General features: G+C 33.3%; 4 protein-coding genes across 8 annotated transcripts; 1 reads left to right on the top strand and 3 right to left on the bottom strand.

Moving 5' to 3' along the window:
- Positions 1-1,673: 1,673 nt before the first annotated feature.
- LOC106751573 (cytochrome c oxidase assembly protein COX15 homolog) lies at positions 1,674-3,686 on the bottom strand. Its single transcript, XM_014632494.1, has 6 exons — positions 3,577-3,686; positions 3,352-3,505; positions 3,147-3,273; positions 2,777-2,909; positions 2,075-2,696; positions 1,674-1,965 (listed from the first exon to the last, which is right to left on the bottom strand). The coding sequence occupies exons 2-6, from the start codon at positions 3,499-3,501 to the stop codon at positions 1,711-1,713; spliced, it is 1,287 nt and encodes a 428-aa protein (XP_014487980.1). The 5' UTR covers positions 3,502-3,505; positions 3,577-3,686; the 3' UTR covers positions 1,674-1,710.
- A 276-nt stretch (positions 3,687-3,962) lies between these two features.
- On the top strand, positions 3,963-6,300 carry LOC106751049 (zinc finger protein 330 homolog). Its single transcript, XM_014631827.1, has 6 exons — positions 3,963-4,262; positions 4,355-4,525; positions 4,613-4,844; positions 4,921-5,085; positions 5,431-5,508; positions 5,599-6,300. The coding sequence occupies exons 1-6, from the start codon at positions 4,143-4,145 to the stop codon at positions 5,802-5,804; spliced, it is 972 nt and encodes a 323-aa protein (XP_014487313.1). The 5' UTR covers positions 3,963-4,142; the 3' UTR covers positions 5,805-6,300.
- Positions 6,220-8,122, bottom strand: LOC106751057 (signal peptidase complex subunit 3). The gene is made up of 5 exons (XM_014631839.1): positions 7,737-8,122; positions 7,447-7,520; positions 6,903-6,991; positions 6,716-6,819; positions 6,220-6,461 (listed from the first exon to the last, which is right to left on the bottom strand). Exons 1-5 carry the CDS (start codon positions 7,877-7,879, stop codon positions 6,332-6,334), a joined length of 540 nt encoding a protein of 179 aa, XP_014487325.1. The 5' UTR covers positions 7,880-8,122; the 3' UTR covers positions 6,220-6,331.
- Positions 8,123-13,314: 5,192 nt separating this feature from the next.
- On the bottom strand, positions 13,315-25,255 carry LOC106751029 (RNA-binding protein 26). Of its 5 annotated transcripts, none has more exons than XM_014631776.1 (10): positions 25,075-25,255; positions 21,576-21,694; positions 20,423-20,723; positions 19,804-19,968; positions 19,032-19,396; positions 18,372-18,617; positions 17,136-17,651; positions 15,926-16,707; positions 14,886-15,140; positions 13,315-13,954 (listed from the first exon to the last, which is right to left on the bottom strand). In XM_014631776.1, exons 1-10 carry the CDS (start codon positions 25,131-25,133, stop codon positions 13,874-13,876), a joined length of 2,889 nt encoding a protein of 962 aa, XP_014487262.1. In that variant the 5' UTR covers positions 25,134-25,255; the 3' UTR covers positions 13,315-13,873. The 5 variants fall into 5 exon arrangements, with proteins under 5 accessions (XP_014487262.1, XP_014487271.1, XP_014487299.1 ...); XM_014631785.1 differs by having other exon boundaries at positions 13,318-13,954; positions 17,136-17,639; XM_014631804.1 differs by having other exon boundaries at positions 13,883-13,969.
- Between the last annotated feature and the right edge of the window lie 1,630 nt (positions 25,256-26,885).

Below are 26,885 nucleotides of genomic sequence, written 5' to 3'. Positions count from 1 at the left end.
ATTATATATATTGTGGTGTACTTCAAAATAGACTATAATCTTAAATATAAGATAGTTGAAGTACACATCAGGAACATGCTCTCTAAGAGTATGTGCTTTGCATCAAACGGATTGATTATTGTTATTACCGAGCAAGAAGCTTTCTTTATGATGTTCTTGTATTTTACATTTGTACATATTGGAATATATATATAAATGTGGGTAAAAATTACTGAAAAAAAATAATTTAATGATGTATTACTTAAATAATGTATTATTATGCATATAAATATTTGCACTGCCCAGTTTCGATTAATTGGTCAAAGTTTAAAAATGTTGATAGCTGTAATACTAGTTTTCTTTTAANTTATTCTAAAAAAAAGACAGAAACAAAAGATTATGGGGGCTTTAACATTTCTCGATTGCGAAAGAATTATAAAATACATTAAGATTGTATTTGTATGTGATGATTGCATATACTAATATGAAATAATAATTAACTAATATTCAGTGCACTTAATTTATAATATAATAATGTTGACAACATTTTTTATTACACTAATGCTCAATTTATTACACACAGTTTCTTTGCAATAAATATCCATGTTCAAAAACTAATAAGGAAGAAATTACAATTTTTATGGCAGAAGAATTATTTCATATACGATTACATCAAAACACATGTGTTTTGCATAATATACTAGCATATAATGACAGCTCAAAAAAAAAAACTAGGTAAGATTTCTGTATATTGTGTAATCTACATATTCTCATTTTTCCCTTGTGCATTGTCTAATAATAATAATAATAATAAATATAAATATATATATATATATATATATATATATATATATATATATAAATTTGGTCACTTTTTATAGTTGTATTTTTGTTTATATCTGATATTAAAATACACATGGTCCTTGTTAATACTGAAACTCTGTTCAACATTAAGCAAAAATGTGATGCCAAAAGTACAGAAAACTTTTATGTAAATATAAATTGTTGCATGATGAAATATAATTTTAACTGCCTAAATAAAAAATGGTACTTAATATTAAAGATATTATATTGGACCAATGCATGCGAAGCATTCTAAACTCACAAAAATAATTGGCGATAATGAGATAACTGCCATACAGTAAGATGTTTTAAGATTAGGTAAAAACGTGAGTGTATGTGTATGTATTTGTACGTGTGGGTGTGATGTGTGTGATAAATTATATCTAAGGCTACACAAGTTATCACTTAAGCACAGTGTTTACACAAGATATTTTGGTCAGATGGTATTACTAAGTGCTACTGACTTCTGTTTTGGCAAATAAGCAGCAGTGCTATATAAAATACATTACATTTTGCATATTAGTATTGTTTAAGATTGTGTCACTTGTAGATACTGGATTAATTTGAATTATATGAGAAAACAATATATAATTATTCAATGTTACACATTTGATAATATACATGTTATTTAAAGAACAAATTTGTATATACAATAATTCCTAAAAATTGCTGATTATTATAATATAATGTACTATGAAATAAAACGTACGTTAGTAAAACATTGCGCAAAAGCTTTACATCCTAATATTTAAATTATTACACGAACAGAATTTATGTGATAACAGTGAATATGAATAGCGGCACATCTTAGGAATTAAAAAAAAATATATATATACATATTTGACATTATAAATGTTCAATTATTTTATTCGTATTTTATAGATAAACTTATTTAACAAATTTTCCTAAATACTTCAATTCATGACATAGCCAAATTACAGTACTTAAAAGGAAAAGACTACCAGATTGATGAGAGGCAGCCAGTGTTATAGGAACATAATACAACAGAGTTGATATGCCTAGAAGTACTTGAAGATAACCAGTACAAAGTAATACAACTATTGCTTGTCTTCCTCGACCAGGAAGTTTATGTTTACGCGACACGAGACCCAAATAAGTTATCAATGCTATGGTAGTAATTCCCTGTGCAAAAGAGAGAGAGAGAGACAGAAAATATATACATTAAATAATACATAACTATACACATATATATATATATTTTTTTTTTGAGTGGCTATATATTTTAACTCACCAGAATTCTGTGATCGAATTGAAGCGTGGTTGGATTCTCCGTGAAGTTTCTCCATGTAGGAGATATGGCAAATATATCATCAGGTATCCATTTGTCGGCCATTTTTGGAAAAGTGTTGTAAATTAGGCCAGCATCCATTCCGGCTACAAAAGCACCTGACAGGGCTGTGAAGAAAATCAATCCTTTCGTCATGTAAACCAATCTTTTAAATCTTATTGCTTTCATTGCGTTATTTGCAATTTTAGTAGAAAGATCAGTAATTGGCCTTTGAGCCGGTATCAAGTAATCCAGCGCATTATAAAGAAATCCGGTATATATAAGCAATGCCAATCCAAGATGCGCAGTTAACCGATACTGCGACACTCGTGGTACATCAGCAGGTTCTACAAAACGATCCTCTAACCCAGATTTAACCATGTACCATCCCATAAGTCCTTGCAGGCCAATTAACGAGCCTAGGGCAACAACCCGTTTTTTTATTTTGCTATTCAGTACACCCCTGAACCAAAACCACGATGCTGGAAATATAAATACAATGCCAATCAAACGTCCCCACATTCTATGTAAATATTCCATCCACCAGATACGCTTGAACTCCTCCAATGTCATATTGTAGTTGCTTCTACAGAAAAGTTTATTAATAATACATAAATTTATATATACTAATTGTTCATACATTGATATTATGATGTTATTTCTCACATTTTATATTCGGGAAATTGTTTGTAACGTTCAAATTCTAAGAGCCATTGTGTTTCATTAAGAGGCATTTTTTCTCCTAACAAATTCCAAGTGACCATGGATAAACCTGATTCTGTAAGTCTTGTTATACCTCCTAGATACACATATGAGGATAAACAATTTCTTTTGATGTCTAACAAGTGTACTTTATTTTTGTCAATCATATAATATCCATTATAGGAAGAACACTATATTAATTTTTTACTTAAATAACAATGTATTAGATTATAGGAGTTATTACATTTAAAATTCTATTTGCCATAAGTTTTGTCTATAATAATTTTTATAACAGTACAGATATAAGAATAAAATACAAAATAGATGAGTGTACCTAAAGCAACTGCTACGAAAACCATGCCGCCACATGTGAGCAACCAGGATCCTATGATTTTCTCATATTTATCTTTCTTTTTAAATGCATAACCACGAGTTATAGTATTTATTTCTTTCAGTTGTATCTATTAATTGTTAAAATTAATACACCTAATATTTCAAATCTTATTAAACGCAGTGAATACTGGCTAAGGAAACTTTACCTTTTGCGATAGGAATGGACGATATTTCCTTAAGAAAATGTCATACTGTTTTATATCGTTTTTCATATTTGTAAATAAACATCGCTGGCTAAGTATTCGTTTTGTGATGTGAAACGCCCCTAATACTTTTGTATATTTTGTGATACTCATTATACTGAAATATTACAATTATTTATATAGATAAATATATCGATAAATATAAGTTAAATTTACATAAAATATTACGATTATATTGATATTGATTAAAGGTCGGCAGGAGCAGACGCCATAGACTAGAGGTTTATTTCTACACCGAAATGTATATTGCACAAAGCGTGCTATGCCATGTGATAGTAACTAGAGTTCCTCAAGCAAAGCCCACGTCACATGATACTTGTTTTCTTGATAGATCTAGATTACGTTCAGGGATACACACTGTGTGCACACCACTAGCCGTTCGGAAATATTCAGGCTGCCTCCCCATGGGCGTAAGCATAACTTGCGTCAGCCAATCAAATCCGCTGTGGTAATTGGTAATTAGTTAATTGAGACGATTTGATTGGCTGACGCAAGTTATGCCACATGGAGAAGCAGCCGCAGTGTGCATTCGTGTGACATCGTTCGGAAATGTCCCGAGAGAACTGTGTGCCAGCAAACCACCTAATGAAGAAGCAGGGGAAGCTGTGTGAATCGGTAGCTTACTACCTAGTTATTTCTGTGAACGCAGGTTATATAGGTTACAACTGTAAGTTTTAAGGAATTGTGAGGAGTCGAGTTTTTCCACAACGAAAACGTTTCGTCAATAAAATAAAATGCCAAAAAAGAAGACCGGTCAGCGGAGGAAAGCTGAGAAGCAGAAACTCCGGCAGAAGGAAATTAGAACTGCGAAGGAACAAATAGATTTGGCGAAATTTCCTTGTAATTCGGTGATGGTGAATATTACATACTAATATATTTATGCAATATGTATGAAGTAATTATGATATTTTGCAATTAAGATACAATTGTTTCATTGATATCGTAGGAATGTGATAAGTGTAACAAGAAGCAAAAGAGCCGTGCCTTCTGTTACTTTTGCCAAACTTTACAAAGATTACCCATGTGTGCGCACTGTGGCAAAATAAAATGTATGTTGAAAACAGGAGATTGCGTAGTACGTCATCCCGGTGTCTTCACCACGGGACTAGGAATGGTGGCAAGTAAATTTGCATGAATGTTGAACTATGAAGGATCATTGCTTGAAATTTAATTATATTATTGATACTTTTGTCATTTATTTCAGGGAGCCATATGTGATCACTGTGAAGCCTGGGTTTGTCATGGAAGACGGTGCCTCACTACTCACGCTTGTATCTGCCCGCTGATAGATGCTATTTGTCAAGAGTGTGAAAGAGGAGTTTGGGATCATGGTGGAAGAATATTTCGTTGCTCATTCTGCAATTGTTTCTTATGCGAAGATGATCAATTTGAGCATCAAGCATCTTGCCAAATATTAGAGGCTGAAAGTTTTAAATGTAACAATTTCTATGACATATATATTACTTTTCTTCTTTTAATTATGATCTAATATATTAAATTTGGCATTTTCAGGCCAATCATGTAACCGTTTGGGACAATATTCTTGTCTCAGGTGTAAGACATGCTATTGCGAGGATCATGTTCGTAGGAAAGGTTTTAAATATGAGAAGAATAAAGCCATTCCTTGTCCAAAGTGTAGTTTTGAAACATCACAGACTAAGGATTTAAGTATGTCCAGTAAGTATTGTAGTTAATTCAACAATATTCTTCGCAATTAATCTCATTTTATTATGAATATACTGAGTGGTAAGAGTATTCCAAGATGATTGAATATCTCGTAAACAATGCATTTTTGAAAAAAATTTTTCTACAAAAGTTCTGCAAAATATAACAAGCAAGTCTATATTTATAACATCCCTAAATAATAATGAATCACAGAGCAATCGATAATATGCTATATTTTGTTAATAATAGCAGCTTTTTAATTGGGATCTAAATGGCGATTGTTTATATAAGAGCAAAAAATAAGGTGACTTCTCAGGTTAACTACATACACATTCACACACATTTCCTTTTCTTTAGCGAGAAGTCATAAGTTTGGCAGACAAAATCAAGGTGGTCCATCTGAGTCTGACGAGGAAAATGGATATAATTCTTATAGTAAGTCAAAATATCTATTCCCAGTAAAGAAATATTTATGCACTTATCTCTTTTGCATATGATAAATAAAAACATTTACTTATGTGATAGGAAATCAAGAATCTTGCTATGGAACCACTAGTTATGCTAATAATGACGAAAATAATGAGGATGATGAAGACGATGACGACGATTACGATGATGAAGATGAATACGAAGATGAAGAGAATGACGATGACGAGTTATCGAGTGAAGACGAAGACAAAAAAAACACTAAAACACAACGAATTTCGAACAGTGACAAGAGTAAAGTTTAACATATATTTAAGAATATATAAAATAGCAATAATTGATAACAAAATATCTGTCGAAAAAAATTTAGAAACGCACATGTGGAATATTTAAGGAGAAATATAAATATATTCGGAAAAGAGAAGGGGTAACTTAAATATTTGGTAAAACAAGAAATTTACTTTGGTAAATTTAATTAATATGTATTTTTATATATTTAATGAGCACATATTTATAGATGTCTAGTAAGTAACTCTTAAAACAACCATTAAATATGAAATAATAGTTGACTGAATATTGAAAAAGTATACAAATAGCAATAATCAAAAGATAAGAATGTCTGTGAAGAAATAATATCATATTTATTATGCATGGATTTTACGAAATTTAAAATAAAAACGTTACAAAATCAACAATAGCAATAATCAAAAGATAAGAATGTCTGTGAAGAAATAATATCATATTTATTATGCATGGATTTTACGAAATTTAAAATAAAAACGTTACAAAATCAACAATCAAGATCGTAACGCGTATATATCTAAATATAATGTTATACACGCAATGTCGTATATTCAGATGGGAATGCGAAAGTATGAAAACCGAGAGAATTAACACTAGGTAACAATCCAGCATTTGGTATAATATTCCAAGACAATATTAACGTGACATTCTTATTTCCCCTGTAAGAAGAAAATAGTAAATTTAACATCCACGATTTTACCTATGAATGTAATAAAAATCGTCGTATAATGTGGTTTATTCTTTTTAGTTGAATTGGCTATATTAGTTCAAGAAATTTACATACACATTGAAGCGTATGAAGCGTTTGTACAAGATTTTCATGCTTCAGTGTCTATATATTTCTTGAACTTAATACAGCCAATTCAACTAGAAAAAAAGAACAAATCAATATTCATAATTTTTCATACTTTACCTAAGACCCTTGCCATCATCCCAGAAATAGTATTTTGTATTCATGTTCTTGAAGTCTAATACAGCATTATCTCCACGAAGTACAATTTTATCCCATAATACTACCTGTTAATAACAATAAAAATATATATAGAATTTTTTTACATATAAATTGTATAGAATATACATTAACAAATTGGAAAACATGCCTGATTAAATTCATTATTTTCTGTTTGGTATTCCGCTGTAAGATACAGGAATAACTGTTTAACATTCCAATTAAATAATGGAGTGAGATGTAAAAGGTATGTAAGGTAAATAGTTTGAGATAATACTGTAAAGGACAGTCTATATTAGAAGTAAGCAGTATCTACAGCAGAAGTAATAACAGCATCTACATTAGAAATAAGCAGAAATAACTACAAAGTAAGATGTTGGCTGGCAATAGGAAATGGAAATGATCCATTTTGTTTACATCCTGTTAACGATTGTTACGATTTATTCCATTGAAAGAACTCCTACACCCTATTCTGTAGTCTTATTACCTCCAATGTAGATGATCTTTGACAGTACAATTTTATATAAAAAAAAAACATGTTTTTCAGAATTCCATCTTCATATCTCAGGAGATAAAAGCTCAAAACTAAAGTAACATATGAAAATAAATATATAATTTGTTCTAATTAAATCTGCAATTTCAATACCATATGTGGACATTAAAGATAATTATATAATACTATATGTAAAGGATATCAGTTTGTAAATCAAAAGTTAAGTAACCCAGGTCATTCTTTTCCCTTGATGCACTATAATCTGGCACATTCTTCCTGCAAAACAAAATATCCTTTTATCATAATCGTTCTTGACTGTATCGAGTTAAATGTAGAGTGCACCAATTTTTGACATATTGAAATGTTCTATAATAATGTTATCTCCACTTAAAATATTTCTCTGGCAGATTGTGACACAAGAACCCGGTGGAAGTGTGCTTATAATTTAATTAACGATACGATAAAATTATTAACATGCTTGTCGTTACTTACACAACAACTTTAACTGTATTTAACGTGGCGTTTGTTCTATAATCGATAAACACTGTTGAGAGGAAACAGCAAAATGTAAGGCAAGCTGACACGCTCAACGTGTACGCTAAGATAGCATTTCCGCGCGTTAGAACCGTATGCATTATCGTGCCTTGCTATTCGTCGAAAATCGCGACGTCTTTTCGTTAAATTATTAATTAATTAAAACAAATTAATTGACGTTACTATGCACCAATGGATTTCTAACCAACATGCATTGTTTTCCAGAACCGAAATTCTCTACGTCAGCAGTTCAACGTGACAACCACCGGTTTGCATTCACTGTGCAATAGTAGAGAGAATCTCTCTCTCTCTCTCTCTCTCCCCCTCTCAGTATTGGTTCCAAGTGACCATAGATACTGCCCCAACACCACTCAAAGCAGAGAGAAATCTCTTTCTCAATATTGGTTGCAGGCAATTTCCTCAACATCATTCTGTGTCGTGTTTAGAAATTCCACTCGACGAATAGAATAGCGTTTATTAACCAATCATAATAAAGAAATCTTTGCCTTTTCCATCTTGATTGGTCAATCAAATGTTACTCTATCCATCGAATAGAATTTCCGAACATACCTCTTAAGCTGCCTTTTCATATGCTGCGGCAGCAAAAAATGTCACGTAATTCAAATTTTATAGAATGGCTTTCCGCTGCATTTGCTGCCCATGAAAAAGAATAACGGCGGTAATGTATTAAGTTTTAACTTCAAAATATATTGTCAAGTTTTTAGACAAATATATTGTCTAAACAATATATTTATGACAAATATATTGTCAATATATTGTCGATTTAAGAATATATTTTATACCTATTTTCAAAATAATGAAAAAATTACAGATTGTTTTATATAGCATATACGCAGCCTCAAAGAACGAGGGCTCCTCCATCTCGGTAAGAAAGATCCAAGGAAGAGGGCGAGACAAGAATTCTGGAATTGCCATTATGCTGTCGCACTTTTTCCAGAAGGGGGAAACGGTCACGGAGGAGGTCTATTTAGAGATCTCGAGAACGTGTGGTAAAAGTTTGGAATGGAGGTTGTGGTCTCAGGAAAGTTGTATATTTTCCAGCAAGACGGCGTTCACGCGAGTTATTTGGTATAGAATTGACTATCCGACAACGTCGACATGTTCTGGTCCAAAGACTTCTGGCCTCCTAGTAGTCCTGATGTGAACCCCTTCGACTATTATATGCAGAGTATAGTCGAGAAAATTATCAACGAGTCCAGGCATCCCAACATGGCCTCCCTCTGGGCCACCATCGAGGTGGTGTTTGCAGCCATAGACCGGACCCGGTTGAAAACAGCATGCTTATTTTTTAACACGTTCATTGCCAAGCTGAAAATTGGAATTTCGTATTTTTTTAATTTTTTTATTTAGTTTTTATTGTGCTCAAAATAAGTTAATATATTATTTATATGCTTTTATTATTATGTACATAGGATTTATGTACTCTAAATATCTATTACGCGATAACGCGTGATCGGCCGTTTGGTGAGAACTCGCATCACGTGATATCGCGTGATTGGCAATGAACGTGTTAAGAATAGGATCGAGGCGGTGATCAAGGCACAGGGCAGCTTCGTCGAATAAGATGACTCAGAAAGGATTCTTTAAGTTGGATATCAAAGCATTTATTCGTATTTTGATATTGGTTCTAATAAACGACTTTTCCGATAAAACATTCCCATATCCGGATTTTAACGGCGTATCCCGTATATAATCTATATAAATCTATGGCCACAATGTATGATACTACGGCACATCCATTATACCATATATGTCTCGTGAACCTCGGGTGTCCCGAAATGATACAAGTTTACTTTAGGTAATATAAAATATCATGGATAATAGATATTTGCACAGATATTTTATTAAAATGACGAATGAAAATAAGAAAGACTAGACTGATATTCATAGTTAGATCTCATATTTAAGACCGTCTTAAGTTCATCTTCAGATATTTCGTAGTCAATGAAATGAGTCATACAGCATCTCAAAATAAATTTAAGACGGTCTTAAAGATCTGACTATGAATACTGACCTTAACCCGTTGCGGTCTTATGTCGAGCGTCACTCGGCACTGCGTTTCGTTCCAGCAAGTCCTATATCGAGCGACACTGCGTTTCGTTTCGTCCTATGTTGACAGAGTCTTCATCGTACGCTAAAAGAGATAAGATGCGGTGTAGCATATCCCGAATAGGCCTCTTGAAAGCAAGAGCTTAGTTTTAATAGTTTCAAACCCACCGTACAGTTGGAATTTGTAGTGCAGTTAAAAAGTATTTTCAAAGTCGAAATTGCCATAAGAGAATTTTTTTTCGAAAGATTATGGCTAGACAGGAAAGAAGACGACGTAGAACGGTGCGTGACAATGAATTTGAAAGTAGTGACAGTGACTGTCACGAGGTCATAGAAAGACAATTTCGAACAATGTGTGCACTTGAAGTGGAAAGTAATGAAGAATCGGAGGACATAATTACAGTGAGTCGAAGCAGACATACGAACAGAATTCTTGATACGTCTGAAAGTAGTACAAATGATAATGAAACGGACCAGAATAATGATTGGCAGAATGTCTGTGAAAACGACGAGTATTCTGGTTCCATAGAATTTTCTACGGGAGAAAAGGCCGCAAGTTCCAAGTAATTGCACTACACCTCTGCAATTTTTCTCACTATTTCTTACAGATGAGCTTGTTACTAAAATAGTGAGAGAAACAAATTTATATGCCCAGGAAATAATTAACCATGAACGATGAACTTTCCGTGCACTCGATATGGCATAACTGGTATGATGTTACTGTTGCTGAATTACAAGCATTTTTGGGTGTAATTATCAACATAGGATTAATGCCTCTCAGTGACATAAAATGTTATTGGAACACACAATTCCACGCAAATATTCCATTTTATAATAAAATTTGTATGCGTCAACGGTTTTTACAAATATTTCGAGCACTGCATTTGGAAACACCACAGGCGGACAACAATGGAAGANTATTGATCTGCTAAATCGACGCCGCCCATATTTTTATTATATTGCACTATTGTACTTGGCTTCAAAATTGACTCCGCTCTATTTCCAAGTCTCTTATTTCTTACAAATTCTGATTTCGATGTACCCCACGTTGATAGCATTGATACGACACGTTTATCGCGCAAGGAGCAACGTTTCATTTTTGCACATTTCTGTTGGTAAAGTTATCTATTTCTTGAATTATTTGGACCAAAAATTCAGGGAACATTTTGTACCAGCCCAGAACATTTCGGTACATGAATCCATTGTTGGATTCAAAGGTAGAGTTTCATTTAAAATTTATAATCCAAAAAAGCCAATCAAATGGGGACTTCGTCTATATGTATTTGCCGAGTCATCGTCCGGATATATATATATATATATACCTTTATGCCATATTTTGGTAAACAGCAAACTCATTTGCTCCGATTTACCAGTCACAACCCGAATTGTTTTATACCTTTACAATAATCTGAAGCAATCAATACCCGATGCTACAGGATACCACATCTTTACGGATAGACTCTATACCAATATAATACTTGGACTAAAATTGTTTAATTTGAAATGTTATATAACGGGAACGGTAATGACGAATAGAAAAGGAATACCTCCCTTTATGAAATTGCCAAAATTAAGAATTGGGCAAACACTTGCTTTTTTGGATTATAAGTTTTAAATGAAACTCTACCTTTGAATCCAACAATGGATTCATGTACCGAAATGTTCTGGGCTGGTACAAAATGTTCCCTGAATTTTTGGTCCAAATAATTCAAGAAATAGATAACTTTACCAACAGAAATGTGCAAAAATGAAACGTTGCTCCTTGCGCGATAAACGTGTCGTATCAATGCTATCAACGTGGGGTACATCGAAATCAGAATTTGTAAGAAATAAGAGACTTGGAAATAGAGCGGAGTCAATTTTGAAGCCAAGTACAATAGTGCAATATAATAAAAATATGGGCGGCGTCGATTTAGCAGATCAATACACTGCAACCTACTGCTTCTTACGTAAATCCCTGAAATGGTGGAGAAAAGTCTTTTTCTGGGGATTGAAAGCGTCTATTGTTAATGCTTTTATTTTGTACAAAGCATCTACTGTTAATTCGAACAACAAGAAGATTTCCCACAAACTATTTAGAGAAGAACTTTTGCTTGGACTTGTTGGGGACTTGCGTGTCACAACAAAAACAGGACGACCATCATCCAGCGACAAGGAACAGCGATTAGATGGAACCTTACATATAATTACACTGCATCCCCAGCGTAAACACAAAGATTGCACAATATGTTTAAACCGAAATATTCCTGGTGGCAGAAGAGAGACTACATATATATGCGAAACCTGCGACAGAAAACCGGGATTGCATGTCGGAGAATGTTTTAAACGCTATCATATCATGGTAAATTATAAGCTGTGAACAATGAAAAATAATGTTTACAAAATCTTAAACTTTTATTTTATACATCCACCTATTCATAAGTACGTTGCGTTAGCAAGCTCATAAATGTTTTCCAAAGTAAACGGTACCAAGCGGTTGAGCGATTAGCGAAATCTGTGCGGCTGGGACGAAATTGCGAATATAGCGCGGACCGCAACGGGTTAATAAAATAAATATATATTTACAACGATTAAATAAAAATAGAATTTTATCATTGCTTATGTAAATGTATCGAAGAAATTGCAACTCAGTTGCGAAGAGCACAGCGATCTCGTTAAACAATTTGTAGCAGCTTTCAGCTGCTACAAATATGGCAATCGAATACAACAAGAAACATTTAACAATAATTATTGCAAGACATGTAATTACATGACAGCATCTCTGTAAAAAATAATCAACCATATACCATCATGCCTGTTGATTCCGTTATGCCTCAGGTTCCCCTAAAAAATTTTTTTCTCGGGTATATATACTTTTTATATTATTTACAATAAGCTATTATATAATTCAGTACTTACCTTGAGATCAAATGAAATATTTCACATTTAAGAATTGTTACTTTTTTAGTGAATGTTCTCATTCATATAATTTGTCTCAACACGACCATTCCATTGACTATATATTATCTCAAAATCATACGCAGCCAATGAAATGATTCTATTTCAACAAAAATCATACAAACGAATGATACTCATTCTGTACTGAAATTTATATAAATAAAACGCAAAACTTTATCCTTAAGTTATAGCAATATCTAATTCAATGACATATGCTGACATAAGGAAACAATAGAAATAATACATTGTACTGTTCATTATTACAAGAATTTCTCTCACTAGGTACAATAGATAAATGTCGAAACAGCCAATCGACTGAAATGTTGTGACTTATCACTGGATTATACATACAAACTATTTGTACATCGTACAAGTTATAAATATATTTTTCTTTACTTTCTCGAGTGATAATTCCTGAATATTTCCAAACGATAATTCCAAAGTATCTTCAAAATTACAAGCTTCTATTCTAAGTTTGTCTATTAATTAATTAAGCTTTAAAATAACAAGAGAGTTTTAGGAAACAATTTGAACTGTGTGTGCGAAAGAAGAGGACTTGAAAATCAGAATAAGGTGTTTTCACTTTTTCCCATACAAAACATAGCGATTTTATTCTACAAATAATGGGATATATTCTGGTTAATTATTTCTTGGAATCTTGCTTATCGTCGGTTATTTTCTTTCTATTCGTTACTGCATTTTTTTCGTCAATACGATACACCAAGTTCGTACCATACACGGTGCGTACACGTGCGCGCACACACGTACACACAAACGTGACACGCATGCACGCACGCGCGCACATGTATACACGTACGTGTGTATGTGTGTGTGTGCCGGTATGTATGTATGTATGTATATGTATATTTGATAATATTAACAAATAGTGTAACACTCAAGATAATGCTGATGAGCACATAATCTGACTTCTTCGTGAAAATCACGGTATTAGATGTATCAAACTGCGGTGCAGCGATGTAGGCGTAAATGCCGGACAAAGTACGATCGGCCCGGGTGATCACGCAGTCGTTACTTTTGTACCCCCTAAATCCCTGTCACGAATGGCGCTGACGCTGCTGCTGACGCTGCTATCGTCGCCAGCTACGTGACTCTCCATCTTCGTCCTCTTCCTCCTCGTTTTCCTCGAGAAGTAGCGCTTCCGCCGTACCCTACAAATTCAATCACTGCTTATATAATTGGAAATTTTATACTTCCTGGAAAATATCAATCGAATATTCAAAAGGGGAACACCAGAGAGATTGTCCTCTTGGGTTTCGCCGAAAAATATGATTTAATATTATATGTTCAAATATTTGAGAGTTGCATCAAGTTGCTTCACCACGCATTTTAGTGGAGTATAATATTAAAATATATTTCGAGTTTGGTGAAATCCGAAAGAACAATCTGTGGTGGTCGCCTTTACCGGTGTTATAATTGATCAGTCGAACAAAAAATCAATCGAAAAGACTCTTATTTTCAATTAATTTTTTGTTCGACTGATCAATAACACCGGTAAGGACAACCACAAGAGATTGTTCTTTCGGATGTTATTATTAATTTGACTTGGCTTCCAGATTAATACCGCGCCTTTTATTTCCGACACTTTATAATCATCTTAATACTCTACAAAAATGGCGGATTAAGAACCAGTTTGATTTGACAATCCATCTTCACGCGCTTCCATAAAAAAAACTGGAATTACACATTTTCTCCTCATTTCTCCTTCTCCTTCTCAAATCCATTTCCTTTTTTTCAATTAATCGTCCACAATGCCTATTAGGTTGTTGCAAATGAAATGGCCGTTTTTGAATTTTGAATTTAAACTTTTATTCGGCACATTTCATATACATCTTGTCAATCGAAATAGTCTCCATTTCACCTCGATACACTTCTCCCAAACGTGATACAAGCGCATCAATGCCTTTCACGTAGAAATTAGAAGAGCGAAATGCAAGAAATTCGTTGAACGCACTTTTCACTCACGTCACTTTCTGGTTGGAATACTTTTTCACTTTAAAAAAATCTATCCAGATGCTTAAACAAATGGTAATCTGTTGGAGAAGTGATTTTAAATAAAAATTAATGATTTAAGTAACTTACTTCCAAATCGATATCGTCGTCTGTCGTAGGTGCAGCTTGATCAGAATGCGATGAAAGTTGTACAGGTGCATTTGAATTACTACCAGCTCCTCCGCGATGTAAATGATGACCAGACACCCAAGTTATTGACAATAATCTATCTTGAAATGTACGTCCTTTTACTAGAGCAACCTCGGCTTCTTTCCTTGACTTAAAATTGATCACAATCGAAGGAGTTGCGTCATCCACTATTTGATTTAGTATTTCACCAAATTGCTGGAACGAAAAAATGAACAAGTTGTATGTAAACTGCTTAGAATGTTAATTAGAAAAATATATCAATCTAATAAGTTTGAAAGCAATGGTTCCTATGTTGAAAATGAAATGAAATTATACATATAATGATAATGTACAGGATAAAAGAAAAATAATCTTCAAAGAACCCCGTATATAATCTTATATAAAACTGGATACTGGTTAAATTAGCTAGTCTTCACATGTGTTACAGCTTATGACCTACTGAACAAAAGATATAACAGGCTCAAAACTAGATAATGGATAGTTATCAACCTACGGCCAGTCAAGCACGAAAAACTCTACGANGGGGGGGGGGGGGGCACTGAAATATATCAAAAATTTTATAGGAAATTAACCCTCCGTTAATTGTAATATTCAATAGATATATGTTCAGGCTACAACGTATCACCGTTGTTACGCTCCAAGATCAAACTTGTACTTATGAATATTTTTTCTTTGTTCTTTTTGTCCTTCACTATTCTTTCTCTGTGTTCCTTGGTACCTAACAGCCGAGTGCTGAGTGAGATAAAAAAGAAACATTATTTTAAGAAGCAAAGAAAAATAATAAGAAAATTAATATATCTAAGAGATACATCGCAACCGTTTATGGATGAAAAATATTACGATTAACAGAAGATTAAACGAAGTTGGAATGAAGATTTATATAACCTGTTCTTTGGATGAATAAAGTGTATTAAGAACATATTCATTGTACTACACTATAAGAATTTATGTCAGATTATAATGGAGCACTTCTTACTTACTTGAAAATGCGCTAGGACTTCTACCTTTTCCTCGGTTTCGTAACCAGAGACTAAGAGACTCGTTGGTCGATGATCAACTGATACATGAGTGAAGCTTCCTCTACCGCGGCCTCTGTACAGCAAATGCGCACCACGTGTAACTCTACTGGTTCTCGTGCCTCTGTTAACGCCAGGATTTGTATTCAAACCTAATACGGCCGCTTGGGCTCGCAATTCGTTCAATCTCCTCTGTAATTCCCCGGCATCCTGACCTTCTTGTTGCGCAGTCATTAAATCTAATTCAGCGTCCAAAATTTCTTTCTGAGTCTGCTCTCTGGACTTCACCTGAGACTTGCTGTTGCTGATTTGGCCGTTCGCAGCTAGATCTTTGCGCAAATTATCGACAGACTGCTGCATAGCCTTTATCGTGGGCATGATAGAATCTTTCTGCTCTGGATTCTTCTCGGCCTTTTCGATCAAGGCACGTAACTCGATTAGATGTTTGTCTAACAATTCTTGCTTCCTCTTGCGTAAATCAGCAGTCAGTTTTAACGCTTCCTTACGTTTCTCCTCCTGCTTCTTCTTTAAAGTCTCTTTAGCTGCTAATATCTCTTGTGTCTTCTTTATTGCAAGAACCTTGTCATCTCTAGTGGCAACAACGATGGTTTTAGGTGAAGTTGGAATTAAAGTTTGCGTGATCTGTTCCTCGCTAGAACGGCGCGTGGGAACGTATTCATTGTCTTCAGCTTTTGCCGGTAGTGTCACAGCGGCGCCTAGCCTTTCTTTCACAGAAGGACGGCATCCTGTTGTGAATGTAAGCAAATTTCAATATTATTTATTAATATTTATATGAAACATACAATGGTTTAAGGTCACACGATATACAATCTGTACAGTAGATGTCGCCATTTTTTTTCATTTTTAACTCGTTCGCAGGTCACAATATGATTTTATATGTAGTAAGAACAGATCGAAAAAATGAAATAAATTTCAGTAACGCTCAAAGTCTTTGCAACTCAAGTATAATATCCATCATATACTTGTAGGTTAAGTTAATGTAAATATAAAAGTCCTTCACTATTTCGCAATTATGGAATTTTTGAGTTATTAGTTAGAAAAGACCAACAAATGATAGCGCATTAAGAGTAGTGTTATGATTGTGCATAACTCTCAAGTTTTACACCTTGTTATAGAAATATAGATAAAAATATAACACAAAGTATAATCTTACCTGGTGGTACATTTTCGATAGCTCCACTAGCCGCATTATTATTGACATTGTTATGCCAAAATACTTTAATGAATCTATTATTCAACACAGCCTCTGTACTTCTGTAAGCAGCTTTTGCTTCTGTTGGTAGTTGGAAAGTGACCAATGCCGCTTCAGGATCGCCGCCAAAATTAACTTGGATATTTACAATTTTACCAAATTTGGAAAAATGATTGTTCAATTGAGTTATATTGTTTAAGCTCCGTGGAACCTTCTTCAATTCGAGAGAACAATTGGCTGGGTTATGTACTACTCTCTGTTTCGGCCCCAGGCGATTAAAATCAAACGCTTGCTTGCGTTTTAGAGGATTGTTTTGGGTATGAGTGATTTCCGATGAATTTGTATGCGGAATAACCGGCACACTGATCAATTCCCTTTGTCCTCTGCCGTAAATCCCAGGTCCAGGCTGTGGATGTCTACCCCATTGTATACGTGGCTCCATGCTAGGCGCATCTGGATTATATTCTGCAAAGGCATCTGAGATATTTTATTCATTATATTTTAGAGATATCTAACTCGTACACGTATTATATTTTACAAGGTGGTCAAACAATTGTAAAACACAACATAATATTTTCTTGTTAACTTTAAAGATTTTGTAATCTAATATCGATAGGAAAAAAGTCCCGTAAGATCCTAAATCACAATTCTTATTACATTATTACGAGCGTGTAACATCAAATGCATAGCATTTGTATTCGTTGGTGCTTTTTATCGCGAAATTATTAAATATATACTTTATATAGAATTATTTTTGTCTTTATTTGAAAAATAAAGGACACATGGAAAAGTTGAAAATTTTCTTAGATTTTTTTTCTTGTGACACCTAAAGGTGACGAGAAAATTTTCTATTTTGTCCAGTTCGTCGTCGTTTTGTGTGTGAAAATTATCAAATCGTAAAAATTACCAAAATGAAAAGAACCAATAAACAATAGAGATCATTTAAAAATATAGGCTTCAAATTTTAAGACTTTTTCTAGATTCAGATTTTGATAACTTTTAACGAAGCGGCTTGAATCTTGTCAATTTTTTTAGAAAGAGTCAAGTGCTCTCTTAATTGCTGAAGCGCGCGCGCGCGTGTGTGTGTGTATATCTTAATATCGATCTTTTCAAAATTTACTTGATAAATATCTGGTTCTCTTGTTGAATCAATATTCCATAAAAATAACTATAGATTTAATTATGTGGATACTATACCCATATTAGAATGATGATTTCTCAAATGAGGCGGTGGTAAATTGCTAAGAGGAAGATGCGGCGGTGGCGCATTACCATTTGGACCCTGTGACGGTTCTGGTACCGTGGTCACCGGAACTGTTCCTGGGGCTTGGGCATTGTGTGGGCCAAAAGTTAAAACCCGACTTAGCGCCACATCTTCCAATACAACTGGATCGGTACCATGATCATAAGGACAAAGATCTCCCCTCATACAATAGCCCTTTTCTACAAAGAAAATATATATACACATATAATACCACAAACACATATGCATGCGCGTGTGCACAACAAGGTGCCCATTTTAATTTCCACTCTCTAAACTGGGAACTGTCAATTTAGATCAGAAGTCATTTTTTGCCATTGACATAAAGTTTTCTTTTGTAAATGAGAAGTGAATATTTCATGCAATGTAATACTTCGTCGTTTATATTAGAACATACGTATAACTGAAAAATATCTCTTTATTTTTAAATCATAAGGCATAGATAATTATATTGGCCTTGATCTCAGTTATTATACCATAATAATAGTATAAATATGCAGTTTCATTAAAACGAGAAAGCATTTGAAATAATAATTATTTTTTACAATTATTTAAACAACACAGTTTTCCGTTTTCTAATTCGCGAGAATACATACCATCAAAATCTCTGCAACGTCTCTTTGTTTGAAAAGATCCTGTTTGGTTATTGGAAATATTACTCGCAATAGCAACAACACTTTGTATTGATTGACTAGTTGTAGATAGCCTCATATCTACATCCCCGTGATTACTATCTTGGGTTGGAGTACCACCACCAGGACTTCCTTCGATTCGATCCGTTCTATCGATTTCCATTTTCTCAAAACGGTCCATTATTTTTTTCCGCTCTATTGATCTTGAACGTGACCGCGATCGTAATGGAGTCGGAGACCTATTCCTGAACCTTGCCCGATGGTCGCGATTATCTGGACCATCTCGTATTCTAGGTCGTATAGGCGATGAACTGCGACTTCTGGTGCGTCTAAAGAATAAAATTGTAAAATTTACATATAAGAAAACTGTCAAAAATATTCTTAACCGACTTTAGTGAACATTTAGATATTGTACAGCAACAAAAAAACCGTGTTTTTATATGCTTATTTGCAAGTTTAGGGATTAAAACAATTCCATGAAAATAACTCAAATATTTAATTTCGAGCGAATCATTAAAACTATAAAACATATGAAAAACTCTAATACAGTATCATCCAAATAATTACTGATATACTGCCAGTATTAACTATTAATTCCTTACTAATTCTCGGTATAAAATTTCTGCAAGGGTTATATTTGTTGAAAAAATATTTTTCCAAGTTCGATGAAAAAAAAAAAACATGTGTTTTCCAACTCTTAGGAGTATTACATGCATACACGCGCACACATGCATACCTGCGATCATGTCGTCTGGTACTAATTGGTGGAGATTCGTTTCTCCATGGTCGACTTCTATCTCTTTCTCTGTCGCGTCGAATGTGTTCTCTACTTCTGGATCTACGTCTATCCCTTTCCCAAGATCGTGATCGTGATCGTGTCCTTGATCTCATTCTGCCACTTCTACAATACAAAAATTTATGTGATATAAACAATAGATACTTAAACGATTCCGATTAACGCACTGGAATTCTTAAAGAATTTCCTTTTTAACGTAAAGAATATAATGTTCACATACTATTAGTCTAAAACTACTTAACAATGACATGCCGGTTATTAATACAAGTTATAGAAGAGAGCCATTATAATGACATTTTGTCCTAAACGATTACTTAACAAGAAACCACTACAGTGGCACGTAGTAACGAAAGAATCAATTAAAATTTTATAATCAATTGTCTCTTATTTATTCATGTGATAAAAAAAATGCTTTATCGTTTATACCTTCAATTGAAATTAATTTAATTACTTTCACTGTTCACTGTACAAGGAATATCATAAATCCCCTTTATAATATAGAATAGCATATATGTCTTTTTTACATATATTTTTCTTCAGAAATAATATTAGTATACACCTGCTTCGAGAACGTTTTTCCTTTTCTTTCTCAGCCTTATCCGAATCAGATTTTCTAGCTTCACGCTTATTAACTACAGCAGGTGCAGATCCATTAATTTGAAGCGGAGCAGGAGGATTCGTGATCATAGGTACTAGTTGAATTGTCGTATCAATCATTTTTTCCGTTGGCAAAACTGGTGCTGGTGGATTTGTGCCAGGCGGTGTCGTTCCACCACCATCAGGTTCATTCTTAGGGAGTGGAAGTATGTATTCTTGAGTTTCCAACGTTTTAAAAAGTAATTCAACGAAGTTCTTGGTTTCTAGAAATACAATTACAAGATATTATTTATACCATATTTTCTTATGTGAGAGATTCTTCGAAAAATATAGTTTTTACGGCTTATTTACGATAAAAAAATGTTTACACATTTTTCCTATCTTTCTTGCATAATTCTATATTATGTAATATTTATAATCTATGATAATTAAAAAAAGAATGTTTTCACAAAAAATTAATAGGGCAGAAAGTCTTTTTGCTTTTTAAGAAAAATTTAAAGATATATTTTATGTGCAAATTCAAATTTTATCAAACAATTGACCATTTTGTTTAACTACTTTCTTCCATCTTTCTTGCCAAATAACGCATGCGCGGGTATACGCGTTTGTACGCATATAAAAGATTGTTCTTTTAGATACAAAAAAATATATACCAATGAGCGTTGTCGGGCTTTCTTTTCTTATATCATGATTTTAAGATTATTATACAATTGTTAAATAGTTTTGAAATAGTTAATTTTCGATTTTTTTCTTTGCAGTTTTGTATAGTTTAAGGTTTTAAAAAGTGTTTCTAAAAAGTTTTCAAGAATTCTGTTATATTAATATTTTCAAATTAAGGGGTCATAAGGCCCTTTCATTTGAAAATATTTCTTGTATAATACAATTGTGCAGCATAATATATTCTTTGAATACATTTAAGTCAATTGCCTTGAATGATTTTTATTATATATTGTTTTATTATATATTGTAAGTCTTTATAGCATTCAAACGGTTAATTGGTAGAAATTCAATTTTATTTTAATGTTTATCACTAAAGCAAAAATTTTTTGGATAGTCGTTAGGCTGACAACAAACTCTAAAGGGGTTAATATCTAATTGTTTTTATGTAAACACACCTTGTTGTAGAAAAACATCCAATTGCTCAAGCATGTCACCACGTAATTCTTCCAAAGTCTTATCCTTCTTAGCTAATGCATAGACATATTTAGCCAAAGCAGCAGGATCCGCGTCACATCTAATAAAAACATGAAATTATTAATAAACATTTACTATGCATAATCAACTTTGACAGACAAAATTATGCATTAAGTTATTTAAAATAGTGAAGTATAATTACATTTATAACAAAAAGCAGATATCGCCTTTTTTATCTGTATCCACACACACACACACACACACACACACACACACACACGCGCGCGCGCGCGCGCGCGCGCGCGCGCCCGACACACGAACGCACGCACGCACGCACGTACATATATATAACAAATCTAGTTATGTGAATTATCCTCTAGTATCGTCAGAAAGATCAGAAAAATATCATGTTTACAAATTTTACATTTATCCCTACGCTGGATTATTATTTATATTGTAAGTTATGTGCAGTTATGTGCAGATTACTATTACGTATTATATATTGAATATAAATTTCAAGTAAAAAATATTGTTATTTCTATAAATGCATACAAACAAAATTGCTATATCCAAAAACAGTAATTAATATATCACTGTTATTCAAAGGAATACAAGATATTACGAATAAATCGTTTATTATTAATATCTTTTATTAGTTTATTATTAGTATATTAGTTTAGTATTAGTAATCGTTTATTATAGTATTGAAAAAATACATTTTCTATTACTTTTCATTATCTAATAAAAATTCCAAAGTTACAAATTTAAATTGGTGTTGAATTTACTAAAAAGTATAAATTTCCAAGAAAAGTTTAATAATATTAAACAAATCAAAGAAAATATATCAGTAAAATCTTAAATTAAAAAATTAACAAATCATAATCAACTTCAAACCACTCGATGGAAATAGAATTTTACACAAAATATCTCATGAGAATATTATAAAAACTATTCCCCATTATATAAATAATATATCTATATCTGGACAAATACTTACATCTTTAGTTTTAACAATTATGGAATTCATAGAATTGTAAAAATTTGACAAATCTAACAAATTTATGGTCTTGATATAAACATCAATAAATATATATAAACAATAGCAAAATTTAAAATTATGTATATTAAGTATATAAAAGCTAAGCTGTTTAAGACATTAGATAAAATTTATAAAGGCCGCGATCCGATTCATGCTTACAAAATTGTAAGCGTCATTTTATCTTTATTGTTAATCACATGCCAAAAAGAGATAGAATGACGCTTACAGTGCTATAAGCGTGAATCGGACCATAGCCAAAAATATTAACAGAAAAGTTATACGATCATCAAGAATTACATGAATTACAATATAAGAAGAAAAGCCGCGCGTACGTGCTGTAAAATAAATGAAACCGTGGGGTCAATATGACTTCACTTCACCATTAGAGAGTTAGTAAAAATTCTGTTTGTACTAAATGTGTTCATTTAAAAAGAGTGGATGTCAAAATAAACTTTTAAAAACTTAAAATATCCTTCAATTGTTTTGTAAAACATAATAAGCTACATATACAAAATGAGAATTTAAGAATAATTCACTTTCTAAATTTCTTGGAGTGAATTCTAGGTTAGAATATATTTTCAGTTGCTTGGATTGAGTTTTTCACTTCAAAGAAGTGAAGATATTGTTATTCTAACCTAGAAATCACCCAAAGAAATTTAGAGAGTACAATAATTTACATGTATATAACGTAACTATATTAAACATGTCAACTATAGATAATTATAGATAATTTATGAAATGTTTCTTAATAAAAATTTGCGAACTGCTTTCTACATTTCATTTTGTATTTGTCTTACTAATTCTTTGGTTTGCATTACATATACCACCACACCATAAATTTCAATATTTTACAATACCACTAAAAATCAATAACAGCTATAAGTTTTACTTCGCACTAATGCAAAGGAAAAATAAATATTATGTATGTTAAACTTGTTATGTTCACAAGATATGCAACATTCTTCTGACCTTTTTGTTATTAATATTACATACAGTATAATGATTAATAAAAAATATGTTGATATTTATATTTAAACTTCTCAATCTATCATGCAATATCATAAAATTTGCAAAAGATGCAATATTATTAATTGTTCTAATCCTTTTTATATTAATACATTCATGATTAATTCTGAATTAGATATATTATCTCTATGACTTAATTATATTATTTTCACATAATTTATAATAATCAATATAATTCACATTGTCTATATAGTAAAGGTCTGTATAAATATTATATATAGAAAAAATATAAATGAATAACTTACATAAATATTACACGTAATGTTAACGCATTCGCAACCTGTAACGTAGTCCTACGTCATTTCAGATTCTTTAGCTGAATACCGGTAACATAGTCCTACGTCATTTCAGATTTTTTAACTGAATGCCGGTAACATAGTCTTACGTCATTTCAAAATGTTTAGCTGAGACTTTTGAAAATTGTATGCGGTACTCAGCTAAGGGTTTCGCCTCAAAACCGTTGGCTGCGAATGTGTTAAAATTGATGGTACAACTACACATATTCGTTCACCAAAAACACAGATATTGGAAAGTTTCATTTTGTAATCCAATAGAACGATATAATCGCTATGTATTAAATAATAACTAATAAAAAATAACATGCGATTGACAAATCTATGGAAAATTAAGTTGCTAAAGTAAATTTTTATATAGATTTTTATATAACAGTAATAATGCAACCTCATAAATAATTATATCATCTGTTAAGTACTTTAGAGTTAACTTGATTTTATAAAATATATTGATATTTAAAATGATTTAAGGATTAAATATATGAAACTTTAGTTTGATAAATATACATAAACCTTCCAACAATAATATAATACACACAAAGTATAATTAATATATTGATTGTCACAAGGATCACTGATGATTGATACTACGATGTTGCCGCATCTCATTAGTCACACTCATTGCTTAGGCATAGAATTGGACCAATTGCACCTAACGAATTGTGTGGTCAATAGAAAACTAATAAAACTAGCAAACGAATACATGTATTGTAAAATGAATGTATTTATACCGCAAGTTTGGTTATTCAACTTTTAATCAAGTTTTGAAACAATCCATGAAAATGCAGCATAGCAGTCAACATATTAACCACTTGCTTTGATTTATAATCAGTTTAAAAGATGCAATAGAACAGATGTAATAAGGGTGTGAGGAATTCACCCTGTTGAAAAGAGAGGTTGTTATTGTTATTGTTTGAATGGTCACTCGATGCCCGAAAGACTGTTTATATGCTAATATTGATGGAGAAAATCTATCGAGTCAGGCAAAGGTTAATCGGTAATACATTATTACATATAAATAACAAGTTACATAGAGAGCAGAACGCTCCACATGTACGGCCATTTACATCAAGCACGTATAACACATACGTAAAAGTACACTCGGCAAGCTGGCCTACTTACAGCGGTTCCAAGACAGCGGTCAACCACGCCTTAAATTGATCCGGATTGTCGATTATCATCTTTAACAAATTCCGCGTTGAGAGCACATAAACAGCCTTGTATATACGCTTTGATCACACGAATTCCAACTAGCAAGAATAAGTACTCTCCTAACTAAAGACAGTCGCCATTCTGAAATCAGTCGCTGTTATATATGTGTATTCACATACATAGATAGAAACCGATCATTTCCAGAAAATGTCACGAGGTCGCTAGTGTAGCTGGGCTGTGTGTTCGATTTACGGAGTTTAACGCGCGGTAAAAGCCGTTCTATTACATTAGTTGCATACATTACTATTGACGCTTCTGATTGGTTGTCGCAACAAGAGTTGCGTCTCCTTGCGATCGGCTTGCAACTAAAGCCTGTTCTACAATATGTCGTATGTCGCCATTGAAATGTAACCAAACTGAAAAGAGTATAACTTTACCCCCTCCGCAGTACGGAGCGTGCAACCGGAGGGCCAGCCGCGGAAGGAAGAGCGGCTGAATAGAAGAAGAAGAAGGCCACCGAAAGAATGAAAACAAGATCAAGAAGTCTACGAAGTTCATTTGCAGGAAAAGTTCATTTTTTATTTAACAAAAACAGTTTTATTTTATAAGAAAAGATTATTCCGATTTTATAAGAACAGCTATGTTATAAGAACAATTTTATTTTATAAGAAAAGTTTACTTTGTTTTTGAAAGAACAGTTATTATAAAGGAATAGTTTTATGATAAAAGAAGAGTTTATTTGACCCTATAAGGATAGTCATTTCTCGAGAATTATACATTCGATAAGAACAGCCTTAGTAGATCTAGGGATACCGCAGACAAAAAATAACACGAATGCGAGGGGCGATTGTGATTGGCGGGGGCCGCCAGCGGATCGGAGAGCGTCGCGGAAGGGGGAGAACGTTTGAAATAAAAGAAGAGGGAAAGACGGGCAGTGGCATGCAGACACTGGAAGCGAAAGGATGCATGTTCGAGGAAGCCGAGAACTGCTGAGACGAAGGATCCTCGAGGAGTTGCTGCCGAAGTGGAAAACCTGCGAAGACGGCCTGGTGCGAACCTGCTGGTTGGGGCCTAGGAGACGTGGGAGAACGACCGGTCGCCGCTGCGACGGTAAGTGGCGTACAAGATTGCCACGGTTCCTCTCCGCGTAATCTTCCTTTTTCCCGGAAACCCCGCGTCGGAAACCCGAGACGTCACACGCGCGAAAATCCGCGAATCGCGACGTAAGCACGCTGAATCGGGGAATTCCGCTAGGGAGAAAACTCATCGTCGGCGGGGGGATCAAAAGGACGGCTCTACGCGATAACCAACGCGGATTGCGTCACCTAATCGCGCCAATCTTGTCGGGACTCGTTCACGACAAGGGGGATACGTCGCAATAGAGCGACATCAAAGAAGCCGCGAACGACGCTGCGTTGCGATACGTTTTCTTTATCGGCATCTTTATTCGCGGAATACTTCCGTCTCACAATTACATGTTATTTGGTTGTTTCGATTTCTATATCCTTTTGTGTCATCTGTATCATATTCTTTATCGTTAGTCGCGTCGTATTATACGTATTGTATGTACAAATTTATTCCATATTACTTACATGTATTAATTGATCTCAAGTCTATCCTATTATTTTTTTATTTTTAGTTTTATTTTAAGTTCTTATAGTATGTATGAATCCGTATTTTTTGTTAATTTGGTTATCATTAGCCGCTTTGGTAATTTTCTTTGATATTACAAATAGATTTCATATTATCTGTTTAAAGAGTAAGTGTTTCCTTTTGTTTCT

The sequence above is a fragment of the Dinoponera quadriceps genome, unplaced genomic scaffold (genome assembly GCF_001313825.1).
Source record: "Dinoponera quadriceps isolate SergipeBrazil2010 unplaced genomic scaffold, ASM131382v1 scaffold46, whole genome shotgun sequence".
Classification (NCBI taxonomy): Eukaryota; Metazoa; Arthropoda; class Insecta; order Hymenoptera; family Formicidae; genus Dinoponera; species Dinoponera quadriceps.
The sequence above is the reverse complement of the archived record's forward strand: the minus strand, read 5'-3'. Positions and strand labels throughout refer to the sequence as shown.